Source organism: Onychomys torridus, chromosome 23, assembly GCF_903995425.1.
Source record: "Onychomys torridus chromosome 23, mOncTor1.1, whole genome shotgun sequence".
In the NCBI taxonomy this organism is placed as follows: Eukaryota; Metazoa; Chordata; class Mammalia; order Rodentia; family Cricetidae; genus Onychomys; species Onychomys torridus.
In genome coordinates this window covers 47,933,088-47,946,217 of record NC_050465.1, presented here as the reverse complement: position 1 = coordinate 47,946,217, position 13,130 = coordinate 47,933,088, and the positions used below count along the sequence as shown (strand labels likewise).

Below are 13,130 nucleotides of genomic sequence, written 5' to 3'. Positions count from 1 at the left end.
AAATCTCTTCAGGAACGTACGTAAGACTGGGTGTAGATAGAGGTACTTGGGGATGGATGTTAGTAATAAAGGACTCACCTGCCTTCTGTTTCAGCGAGGACAGGGCGGAGTGAAGGTCTTCTGACAGCAGGCTTTGTCTTCTAGGCTTGTGAGAAGGTTGGCATGCAGATCCCTCGGTTCTGCTACCATGAGAGGCTGTCTGTGGCCGGCAACTGCAGGATGTGCCTGGTGGAAATTGAGAAGGCTCCGAAGGTACGTGACGCCTGGAGTTCCATGTCATGCTGGAGGAGGGAGAAGACGTAAATCTTGCAGCAGACTTTCTGTAAAATCAATACTACTATAAATTCAATATTTTTTGTATGTAGGTGATTCATTTCAAAGTGAAACACATTGATGGGAGTGTTATATAACATAAATACAGTATAACAAGTCTAGGAATTCAAGGTGGTTTCTTCTTTTTGCTTTTTTTGAGACAGGGTTCTCTGTGTAGCTCTGGTTGTCCTGGAACTCACTCTGTAGCCCAGGCTGGCCTTGAACTCACAGAGATCTGCTTGCCTCTGCCTCCCGAGTGCTGGGATTAAAGGTATGTGCCACTGCTGCCACCAGGTCTCAAGATATCAGTATCTTAATTATGGCGAGTGTATAGCATATAGAAATGTTTATGCTGTGCCATTTCACTTGACAAAGAATTGTAGAGAAGTTCATTTTAGGTTATGTAATTGCATTTTGTACATAAAGCTGTGACTCAGCAATGCCTACAAATGAAAACAAGGCTGGTGGCGTGCGTGCGTGCATGCGTGTGCGTGTGTGTGCGTGTGTGTATGTGTATACTCCGAGTGTCATTCCCCATGACTCTCCATCTTGTTTGGAGGTTTGGAGACAGCCCCTCTGGTCAGGCTAGCTGGGCAAGCTCCAGGGGTACATTCGCCTTGCCTCCCCTGTGCTGAGATTACATGCATGCTCCACTGTGCTCAGCTTTTTTAATCTTGGTTTTAGGGGTGGGACTTAAGTTTCTCAGGCTTTCAGAGCAAGCACTCTATCGACTAAGCTATCTCCTTAAACCCTTGGGGCTCTTTTCCTGTTTGGTCTTGTTTTTATTTTAATGTAAAAGATATGTGTTCATTTATTTAGTAGGAAATGAGATCTGGGGTATGATGCACATGTGGAGGTCATAGGACAATTTACAGGGTCTGGACATTTCTGTCCACCATATGGGTCCTGGGGATTGAACTCTGAGGTCACTGGGTTTGACAAGTACTCACTGGCCATCTCACTGGCCCTGGGTTTCATTTTTGTGAGACAGTCTCTCTACCTAGTCCAGGCTGACCTCAGATTTGCTATAGCACAGGCTAGTGTTAAATTATTTAAAAACTGTTACTGTATTTAGTGTATGTATTTGTGTGCACATGTGCATGCACGTACGTACGTACCACTGTGTGTGTGGAGGTCAGAGGAGTGAGTTTCCTTTTTCTACCAAGTTGGTTCTACGGATGAAACTCAGGTCTATCAAGCTTGGCAGCAAGTGCCTTTACCCACTAGCCTCCTCAGTGCTAATATAGGTATTATTAGCCACCATGCTTTTTTTTTTCAATTTTACTTTATTTTTTTATCATGTATGTGTGCATGATGCGTATGCATGTGCTAAAAAACATGTGGAGATCAGAGGATAAGTTTGTGAGGTCACTCTTCTCCTCTATGTTGGTGCCAGGGTTGACTTAGGAAGTATCTTTACATACTGAACCACCTTGTCTGCCCATTCCTGGTTTTTAAAGCACAAAAATGGTGTTCAGGTTGAGTGTGGTGGTACACACCTTAATCCCAGCACTCAGGGCAGAGGCAGGCTAGTCTACATAGTGAGTTCCAGGTCAGCACTACTGTGTAGTGAGACCTGGTCTTAAACATTTTTAAAGTAAGAATAAATTAAAGAAAGACAGACCAGAAAAAGTTTAAAAAGTAAAAGTCAGGCATAGTGGTGCACACCTTTAATCCCAGCACTCACAGGGCAGAGGCAGGGGCCTCTCTGAGTTTGAGGCCAGCCTAGTCTACATAGAGAGATTTAGAACAGCCAGAAATCTTGACTCAAATGATTGTAGTATAATGTGACAGGAGGAAAAGCAAGAGACTGGGTAGTGGCCACCCTCTTTTTTGTCAGTAACCCACTTCTCATGGGAACTAATCTGCTCGAAGACCTGATCGTCCAGAAACCAGTGTTACTCTCTCTTGTACCATTTGCCTCCTACTTGGCACTGCTTCTCACAAGCCTCTGTAGGTTGGGGACAGCCTTCCAGTACATGGCCTTTTGGGGACAAACCACAGCAGTGATTTGTTTGTAAGATTAACATGAAGGGTCAGATTATCCTATGATTATAAAAAAAAAAAAAAATGGGGAAAAAATTTTGTTACTTGTCTTTTAGAAAAGGTCTCACTATAAATAAAACTCTGGCTGGACAGGCTGGCTTCAGACTTGCAGCCTCTACCTCCTGAGGGCTGAGGTTACAGGCATGCGCCACTATACCTAGCTGAAAACTAAAATCTGTTTTGAAAACTAACCTGTGGGTTTTTTTGTTTTGTTTTGTTTTGATCTTTGAAGCAGATCTCAGGTTGTCATGCAGCTCCCAGGGTTTTGTTTATTTTTTAAATGTTTTATTAATATTTTGTGTGTAGCGTTGCTTATAAATACAAATGGATTTCTTCATTCTTCATTGGACTTCTAGGTTGTTGCTGCTTGTGCTATGCCCGTTATGAAGGGCTGGAATATCCTGACAAACTCGGAAAAGTCTAAGAAAGCCAGGTACTTTGTTCTTGCTGCTGTAGATTTGTCAGGAGGTAGTTGTTCCTGCTGTCGATGAGGGATTTAGTGTCGGTCTTTGGAGGCCAGCAGAAATGAGTGCACGGTAGAGGGTCAGTGCAAGTAGTCGAGGGATCGTGGGGAATAGTGTCAGCGTTGAAAAGGTACAGGTGATGAGTAGCACCCAGGACTGACTGAGCTGAGTCCATGGCACATTCGTATTTGCTCTGGTGCTCAGTGTATGTGTGTGAGGCTTGTGGATTAAACCTATAGAACTAATGCAGATGACTGCTTTGCCATATTGCTGTAATTCCAGCCCTGTCTTCATCTTAATGTAGATATTTTCTGAGAACCTTTCAGCAATTTAAAAAAACTTTATTCTGGAGATAATCTCATGTAGCCCAGGCTGGTCTCACACTCATGGACTTGAAGATGACCTTGAGAGTTCCGTAGTACTAGGACTACAGGCATAATGCCGCCATGCCTGAGTAACGCAGTAGTGGAGATTGAGCCCAAGGTTTCCTGCATGCTGGGTGATCATTCTGCGGGTTAAGCTACACCTACCCCAGCAGTGTTTGAGAGTTACATATGGTTAAAGGTCCAAATTTTTAAATGACTTATTTATTTTTATTTATGTGCATTGATATCTTGCTTGTATGTATGTCTTTGAGAGGGTACCAGATTCCGTGGAACTGGAGTTACAGGTAGTTGTGAGCTGCTATATAGGTGCTGAGAATTGAACCCAGCCCTCTGAAAGAGTAGCTAGTGTTCTTAACCAATGAGCCATCTCTCCAGCCCTAAAGTCATAATTTTAAGAAGACGAGCATGATAGCACATTGCCTATAATTTCAGCAATTGGGAGGTTGAAGTTACATGGGCTACATAGCAAGACCCTGTCTTTAAAAAAATAAAAAACGAGCCAGGCAGTGGTGGCACACGGCTCTAATCCCAGCATTTGGGAGGCAGAGCCAGGTGGATCTCTGTGAGTTTGAGGACAGCTAGGAAGACTGTTACACAGAGAAACCTTGTCTTGAAAAAAACCCCCCCCCCCAAAAAAAAAAAAAAAAGTTGGCAATTGTGGCATATGCCTGTGTTTCCATCATTTGGAAGGTGTAGGTAGGAAAATCAGAATGCAAGGACATCCTTGGCTATATTGTGAGTTGGAGGCCAGCTGGGCTTCATGAGACCCTGTCTCAAAATAAATGAGTAAACAAAGCCCTGAAAGTCAACATCCTAGGATGAGTATTTTAGTTGAAATTTTTTTTCTTTCTTTCTTTTTTTTTTTTTTCTTATAATTTTACCTTTCTAGAGCTTTATTGGAAGAGACGGGGAGAGAAGTGGGGAGAGGGAGAGAGAGAGACAGAGAGAGAGAGGAAGAGAGACAGAGATTATTTGAAATTCTTATGAACGTGTTCACACTGTGTTTAATACTAGCTGAATACTAGTGTGATGGCGTGTCTGGAAGTCAGTTAAAATGCATGCTAACTAAGCCAGGTAGTGGTGACATATGCTTTTGGTCCCAGCACTTGGGAGGCAGAGGCAGACAGATCTCTATGAGTTTGAGGACATCTTGGTCTATAGAATGAGTCTTGAAAAATGAAAAAAAAAAATTTATGCTAATTATAAAAAATATCTCTTAAGGTTATTGAGCTAGCATATAAGTCACTGTTTTTTTTAGTGGTAGCTGCTTATGTTACTTTATATATTTGATTTTTCATACAGAGAAGGTGTGATGGAGTTCTTATTAGCAAATCACCCATTGGACTGTCCTATTTGTGACCAGGGAGGTGAATGTGATCTACAGGTATCTAGAATAATTCTGTAAATCTTTTTGATTGACTCATTTTAATTTTAATTTAGCAGCATTAGATTGACTGTCTCGTAATCTTCTTAAGGACCAGTCCATGATGTTTGGAAGCGATAGGAGTCGATTTCTAGAGGGGAAGCGTGCTGTGGAGGACAAGAATATTGGACCATTGGTAAAGACTATCATGACTAGATGTATACAGTGTACCCGATGCATCAGGTAATGTTTCTCTTCAGGAATATCACTGGGTGCTAACTTATTTTCTGAAGTTAGAGTTTTCCTGCCTGGCCCACAGTCAGGACAAATCTCTCTCACCCATAGCCAGGCCCATAGACGCTCAGAACCAACCAAGTAAACACACAGAAACTTACATTGTTTACAAACTGTATGGCTGTGGCAGGCTTCTTGTTATCTACTTCTTCTGTCTTAAATTAACCCATTTCTATTACTCTATACTTTGCCACGTGGCTCATGGCTTACAAGTACCTTACATCTTGTCATGGCAGCGGCTGGCTGTATCTCCCTCCTTTGCCTTCCACTTCCCAGAATTCTCCTCTTTCCTTGTCCTGCCTATACTTCCTGCCTGGCTACTGGCCAATCAGCATTTTATTTATACAGAGCAATATCCACAGCAAATTTCATGTAGTTTCATTGAATAATAACACTTGAAATGATAGCCATTATTTAGTGGGAAAAAGTTAGATTTTGTTTGCTTGTTTTTGGTGCTTTTTTTTTTTCTCCATGTATTCTGGTAAAAGGATTATGCTATTTGCTTTCAATTAATGCCAATTTCAGTTGAATGTAAAACTTTAAATCTGGTATTAATTGTGTGATAACTTACCAAAATGTATGCATATGATTTGTATAGGTTTTTCCATTTGTGTGTTACACTTCAGTTACAGAAAAGCCTTCGTTTTTATTTGCTGACTATGCTTCTCATTGAAAATATACTAGTGCCTTTTTAATGTCTTGAAAGTCTTGTCTTTGTGATCATGAACAGGAAAGGAAATACTGTTTGCTGAACTCCACCATTTAATGAATTTTCATTTTTTAGGTTTGCAAGTGAGATTGCAGGAGTAGATGATTTAGGCACAACGGGCAGAGGAAATGACATGCAAGTTGGCACATACGTGGAGAAAATGTTCATGTCTGAGTTGTCTGGGAATATCATTGATATCTGCCCTGTAGGGGCCCTGACTTCTAAGCCTTATGCCTTTACTGCCCGGCCTTGGGAAACAAGGTATTTATCTCTGCTTTTTTTTTTTTTTTTTGGTTATTCGAGACAGGGTTTCTCTTTGTAGCTTTGCGCCTTTCCTGGAACTCACTTTGGAGACCAGGCTGGCCTCGGAACTCACAGAGATCCACCTGGTTCTGCTTCCCAAGTGCTGGGATTAAAGGTGTGGGCCACCACTGCCCGCCTTATCTCTGCATTTTTGACCAACTTGTTTTTACAAGACTATTGTGTGTGTATGTGACAGATGCGGTGCAGGTGCCCATGAATGTGTGTGTGTGCAGGTGTATTTACAGGCTAGAAGACAGGTTTGGTGTCATCCTCAGAAACATTGTCCACCTTCTTTGAGACAGGGTCTCTTGTTGGCCTATAACTCACCAATTAGGCCAGACTGGTTTCCTAGAGATCCTCTGTCTCGGCTTCTCCAGCACTGGGATTCCAAGCATGTCCCATCATACTCAGCATTTTTATATGCATTATGAGGAGAGAACTCAGCTCCTTATACTCGTAGCCCTGACTATTTGCGTTAATTTTTATTTAGTGTGTGTCTGTGCTTGTGGTCATGCACAGGTGGGTGCACGCCAGTGTGCACATGAGAAGGACAACTCTCAGAACTTAGTTTTACCCCTTACCGTGTTAAGGAAGGTCTCATTCCTTCCATTATGCTGGATGTGCCGGACTGCCAGACTCTTGGCCAGTTCTCCTGTTTCTGCCTGCCGTCTATCTCACTGTAGGAGTGCTGGGATTAGAAACATGCACCACTTCATCTGGCTCTTGGTGTGGGTTCTAGGGATCAGACTCAGGTCATCAGGCTTGCTCAGCAAGTGCTTTTACTCTCTGAGACACCTTCCTGGCCTCATTTTTAAATTCTAGGTCCCTACATTTTATAAAATGTTCTGTGTCATTTTCTTCTTAAATTTTAATTAATTTTGGGCTACACTTTTGTTTGTTTGCTTTAAGTTTAAAAAAAAAAATCTGGGCCAGGTGGTGGTGGCGGCGCACGCCTGTAATCCCAGCACTTGAGAGGCAGAGGCAGGTGGGATCTCTGTGAGTTCGAGGCCAGCCTGGTCTACAAAGTGAGTTCCAGGACAGCCTCCAAAGCTACAGAGAGAAACCCTGTGTCGAAAAACCAAAAAAAAAAAAAAAAAAAAAAAAAATCTGTGTTGCCAGGAGATGGTGGTGCATGCCTCTAATCCCAGCACTCAGGAGGAAGAGGCAGATGGATCTCTGAGTTGGAAGACAGCCTGGTATACAGAGTGAGTTCCAGGACAGCCAGGGATACACAGAGAAACACTGTCTGGAAAAAACAAAAACAAACAAAACAACCAAAACCAATTTGTATGTATGTATACATGTTTGTATGTGGGAGGGAGGGTGTAGATGTGGATGCCAAGTGGTCTCTTTCATTTCTCACCGCTTTACTCTTAACTAACCCTGGAACTCACTGATTTGGGCAGCCGGAGAGCCTCGTCCATCCCCCCTCCCCCCCCCCCCCCCGCCCCCCCAGCCTCCGTGGAGTTGAGATTACAGGTGTCACTGTCACACTCATCTTTTGGACATGAGCCTTCACACTCATGCAGCTGTACTTGTGATTACAGAGCCTGACCCTGCCAATAACAATGGTTTATTGGAAGGTAGCCAGTTAAATGGAAAGTAGGACAGACCTCTACAAAATTGTAGTTTCTTTCTTTTTAATACTGAAAAAATAGTGTATGTGTATATGCCATGGTACTAGCCTTCAATGTGGAGGGAGGCAGGAGCAGCATTGTTTGTTTGTTTTTGTTTTGAGGCAGGGACTCTATGTAGCCCTGGCTGTCCTGGAATTGGTTATGTAGAACAGGGTGGCCTCGAACTCACAGAAATCTACTTGCCTCTGCATTTCAAGTGCTGGGATTACATTGTGTGCCACTAAACACCCAGCCATTACAGATTTTTAGGCTGATGGGGTATTGGTGAAATTATTAAGGCCACTCCACGTAGTTAAAAGGGAGGTTTATTTTGTGGGGTAACTTACAAATGAAGGGGTAGGTTGCAGGGTCTGGCAAAGGTATAGGGTAGTCCGGCGGTGTTCTCTGGAGAACTCTGCTCGGTCCACCTCCAGCGTCCGGCGTCCTGGAACCAAGAGAGCCACCTCCTCCTCCTCCTCGGTCTTCCGCTCCCTCCTCTGCCCCGCCTTGTGGGCGTGATCATTACTGAAGCCTCAATGGAGGTTGGAACTTCCAGGCCAATGCTGGGATGGCTATCCACTACATCTCCCCCTTTTGTCTAAATAAGAAAGTTCTAACCTAATACAAGACTATACACAAAGAGATGGTTATCAAATATTGTCCAGGAGTAATGAGGGATAATGACTTAGATAAGTTGGAATTACAATAAGTGCAAACAATGTCAAGCAAAAAACACATAGTAAAATCCAGGGAAGTCTAGAGTGTGGGTAGGTGGCATGTTACAAAGATCATTCCAAAAGGTATCCTATCCTAAAGAACCTGAGTCTAATACATAATATATTCTATCTAAGATATTATATATGTATATATACTAAGTTGTAACTATAACTGCTAATCTCCAACCTCATCAAAGACCTGAGAAGGAATGTAATAATACCTGAGAAATGGGAGAAGGACGCAAGCGACTTTCGGAAGTCTTGCAAGAGTAGACAGAGACAGCTAGCAGCCTGGACAGTCACCTAACGTTTCTCAGTATCGTTGGGGCGTGATCATTACTGAAGCCTCAATGGAGGTTGGAACTTCCAGGCCAATGCTGGGATGGCTATCCACTACATCGGGGTGTGCTTGTGCATATGCACGTGTGGAGACCAGATGCTGATGTCAGGTGTCTTCCTGACTCCTGTCACACAGTTTACTGGGGCAGCCTTTCTTGTTGAGCCTGAAGCTCCCTACCACTTGCTGTCCCCACTCTGACTAGCCAGTTTTTCTGGTCCGCCCACCCAACTCTCCACCCTTCCGAGTGCTATGATGCCATGCCCTCCTTGCGTTTTTTGTGGGTGCTAGGAATCTGAATTCTGGTCTTCCTGCTTGCATAGCTCCTACTTTATCTACTAGACCATATTTCCAGCTCCACAGTACAGCTGTTTTTAGGTTTATTTTTTATTTGATGTGTATGTGTGTGGGTCTGAGTTATGTATGAACGCTGTGTGCATGCAGGTGCCTGAAGAAGCTAGAAGAGGGCATTGAATCCTTTGAAATTGGAGTTGGACAGTGGTGAGCTGCCCTGTGGGTGCTGGGAACCAACTCAGGTTCTCTGCAAGAGCAATAAGTACTCTTAACCACCAAACCATCTCTCCAGCCCCCACAGAGTAGTTTTTATGCACTAAAGTGTCTTACATTTGGGTGTGTAAGTGATGAAATGGTATTGGGGGCGTATTTTATTTATTTGTGTATTTATTTTTGTTGAGCTCTGTTTCTACTTTCTGGAATGGTTGACTTGTAGTTGTCTTTGACTACCAGCAGCCCAGAATTAATTAGTTGTTTTCCCTTCCAATTGCCCTGTCAATGTATTTAAAATATGGAGGTGCTTATATTTATTGCCGTTCTTCCGAGTTCCACTCTTTTTAGATTTAGAAAGGAGGTGAGTCTGGTGGTGTATGTCTGTAATCTAGCACTTGGGATGCAGAGGCTGCACCATCAGGTCAAAGTCACTTGTTACCCAGAGGGATTGAGGACAGCCTGAGTGTATGAGACCTGTCTCAATACCCCGAGGAAAAGCTGACAGGGACATGACTAACAGATGCTCTTGTTGCTCTTAGATCAGCATACTAACTGTATGTTTCTTTTCTCAGAAAGACAGAGTCCATTGACGTCATGGATGCAGTGGGGAGTAACATTGTGGTTAGCACAAGGACTGGAGAGGTGCTGAGGATTTTGCCACGAATGCATGAAGATATTAACGAAGAGTGGATCTCTGATAAAACCAGGTACAGTTGATATAAAAATTGATGTTCTTCTTTTAGATTTACTTTACATATATGAGCATTTTGCTCTTGTGGATGTCTGTGTGCTACAGTGTTGTGGACAATGTTAGCCACCATGTGGGTGCTGGGTGTGTACTACAGTGTTGTGGATGGTTGTGAGCTGCCATATGAGTGCTGGGAGCTGAATTCAGTTCCTTTGCAAGAACAAGTGCTCCTGACCACATAGCCATCTCTCCAGCCCTCATTGTCATTTTAATGGAATTTTTTATGTTGCAAAATGATATAAACTATTGAAAAATCTGGATTTTTATAAAGAGAATGGAGGAAAAATCAACATTAATAGTTACAAATGCTGGGCATAGTGGCATAAGCTTGTAGTCTAAGATACCTGGATACTGAAACAGGAGGATCTGATGAAATTCATGGCCAGCCTGGGGAGACTTAGACCTTGTCTCAAAATAAACATACAAAGGGGCTGGAGCTTAGCTGTAGAACACTTGTTTACTATAGTCAAGGCTATGCTTTCCATTTCTAGTGCCTGGGAATAAAGGAATAAAGGGAGAGCCTTTTTTTCCCCCAAGTCAACACCTCTCTATGTAGCCTGACTGTCCTGGAACTAACTGTCTGTTGACTCTGCTGACCTGAACTCACGGAGTTCTGCCTCTGCCTCCTGAGTGCTGGGTTAAAGGCATGCGCCACTGTGCCCAGCTAGGGTAGATCTATCTATTGCCACCATACCTGCCTTGGGTATTTATTATTCTGTTTGACACTTCAGGTAATCTTCTATTTATTTATTTAGTTATTTGTTTGTTTTTTGGTTCAGGGTTTCTCTGTGTAGTTTTTGGTGCCAGTCCTGGATCTCACTCTGTAAACCAGGCTGGCCTTGAACTCACAGAGATCTGCCTGCCTCTGCCTCCCCGTGCTGGGATTGAATGCTGTGCGCCACCACTGCCTGGTTGGTAATCTTCTATTTAAATAATATTTTCTTTTTACAGTTTTAAACTTGAAAATTATAGTTGTTCCTTATTAATATTTTATATGTTGTGTGATTTCTTTTCTCTAGATTTGCCTATGATGGACTGAAACGCCAACGACTTACTGAGCCAATGGTCAGAAATGAAAAGGGACTTTTAACTTACACCTCCTGGGAAGATGCACTCTCTCGTGTAGCTGGAATGGTAAAACATTGAAATAAGGATAAGTAATGTGTAGTTTCCAAGAAACAACTCTGTCATGAAGACAGGGCATGTCTTTCTCTTTCATCTTTCTTCCTTTCTTTCTTTTTCTTTTTTTAGGTGGGTTTCATTGTGTAGCTCCAGCTAATCAGGCTGGCCTTGACACTCAGAGATGCCTCTGCCTTCTGAGTGCTGGGACTAAAGGCGTGCGCCACCACACCCATTCTTTTCTCCTTTCTTGCCAAGATTATTATTTGTCTCTTTTTGATTTTTTTTTTTTTTTTTTTTTTGGTTTTTCCAGACAGGGTTTCCCTGTATAGCTTTGCGCCTTTCCTGGAACTCGCTTGGTAGCCCAGGCTGGCCTCGAACTCACAGAGATCTGCCTGGCTCTGCCTCCCGAGTACTGGGGTTAAAGGCGTGTGCCACCACTGCCCGCCTGAAAATGTATAATTCTTAAAATATAAGAAAAATAGAATATGTATAGTTTGGCTTTAATACTAGGTCCAAAATTATGTATAGAAAGCGTATAGTCTGCTTCAGTGACAAGAATTGTTAGGAATAAATTTATTAGAAACAAATATAATTAAGTGGTTCATTGCATTTAAACCCAAAATATATTAAATTGAGAACTCATAAGTTATTTCAACAATCATATGCTAATTAATTTGATACACCAGCAAAAGAAAAGGTTAAAATTATATTATTTGCTAATATTTTTGACCGCAGTGTCCTTTTAAATTCATGTTTTATATTTATGTTTTATATTTGCTCCCCTTCTTTCTTCCTTTTTTTTTTTTTTTTAGATTTATTTATTATGTATACAATGTTCTGCCTGCATGTGTCCCTGCTGACCAGGAGAGGGCACCAGATCTCATTACAGGTGGTTGTGAGCCACCATGTGGTTGCTGGGAATTGAACTCAGGACCTTTGGAAGAGCAGCCAGTGCTCTTAACCTCTGAGCCCCTTTTTTCATTTTTAAAATGTTTTTAATTGAAATAGAATTGCATCACTTCCCTGTTTCCTCCCTGTTAGCCTTCTTCGAATCCTTCACATTCCCCTTCCACTCTCAAGTTGATAGCCTTTTCCTTTTTTTCTTGAAAAAAATGTTTGGGGTTGGGGATTTAGCTCAGAGCTATGTTCATACAATATATTTTAGTCATAAACTGGGTGTGGTGGTGAGCGCCTTCACTTGGGAGGCAGAGGCAGATCAACCTCTGAGTTCAAGACCAGCCTGGTCTGCAGAGCAAGTTCCGAGACAGCAGGGGCTACACAGAGAAACCCTGTCTCGGGAAAACAAATGAACAGAATCTTTCTGCGCTTTCCATGGTGTTCCCTGAGCTGTAGATGCATCTGTTGTGGCTGGGTCCCCTTGATCTGTTGATGGCTGCATTGTGTCCAGTTTCGGTTCTTCTTTCCGTTCGCTGTAAAGAGAAGCGCCTTGGATGGGGGTGGTAGCTACACCTATTCAGGGAAGGTGGCTGTGTGTCCCTATGTTTAATTCTCTTTTGATACTTGAAATGACTTTTTACTTTCTGAACAATTGTGGTCTTTGATGACTCTAGGTTTCTTAGTGATGCCCTTTTGTCTGTTTCTAGTTACAGAGCTTTCAAGGCAAGGAGGTGGCAGCAATTGCCGGTGGCTTGGTGGACGCCGAAGCCTTAGTAGCCCTGAAAGATTTGCTTAATAAAGTCGACTCTGACAACTTGTGCACTGAAGAGATCTTCCCCACGGAAGGAGCTGGGTGAGAAGCAAGATGCTGTGCTCCAGGCTGCTGCTTTTGGTTTTATTTTGGTTTTGGGTCTTGTGTATCCCAGGCTGGCCTTGAACTCTGTGTCACAGAGGAACTGTCTGTCTTTACCTCCCAGGTGCTTGGATTAAAGATGGGTGCTTCTGTACTCAACCGTCAGTTAGTTACAGAAAACAGCCACATCTGTAACATCAGTGTTCACTTCTTTCACATAGAAGTCAAAATCTGACAGTGTGGAAGTAGAGAGGGGCTGTCTGGGAAGAAGAGGTTAGCAGAAGGAGGAGGAGGAGGGCAGCTTGAGACAGTAGTGAGTGGGGAGTGTGCTCGGTTTACACCTTACACGTGGGTGAAAATGGGATTCTACACCCACACGTGTAATTAACACATGCTAGTAAAAGATTCAGAAAGGAAACCAGAAGCTAAAGTTGTGGGAGAGGAGAGCCGTGAGTTT

The 13,130-nt window shown here is 42.8% G+C and overlaps 1 protein-coding gene across 2 annotated transcripts in view; it reads left to right on the top strand.

The window, feature by feature from the left end:
* The window catches only part of Ndufs1 (NADH:ubiquinone oxidoreductase core subunit S1), a 34,671-nt gene that overhangs the window by 7,109 nt on the left and 14,432 nt on the right, over positions 1-13,130 (top strand). For both annotated transcript variants that reach the window (XM_036173272.1, XM_036173273.1), the window contains exons 4-11: positions 145-252; positions 2,715-2,791; positions 4,511-4,592; positions 4,684-4,814; positions 5,650-5,835; positions 9,626-9,760; positions 10,821-10,935; positions 12,528-12,673. In XM_036173272.1, the coding sequence (XP_036029165.1) occupies positions 145-252; positions 2,715-2,791; positions 4,511-4,592; positions 4,684-4,814; positions 5,650-5,835; positions 9,626-9,760; positions 10,821-10,935; positions 12,528-12,673 (980 nt within the window). The remainder of the gene's footprint in view (positions 1-144; positions 253-2,714; positions 2,792-4,510; positions 4,593-4,683; positions 4,815-5,649; positions 5,836-9,625; positions 9,761-10,820; positions 10,936-12,527; positions 12,674-13,130) is intronic.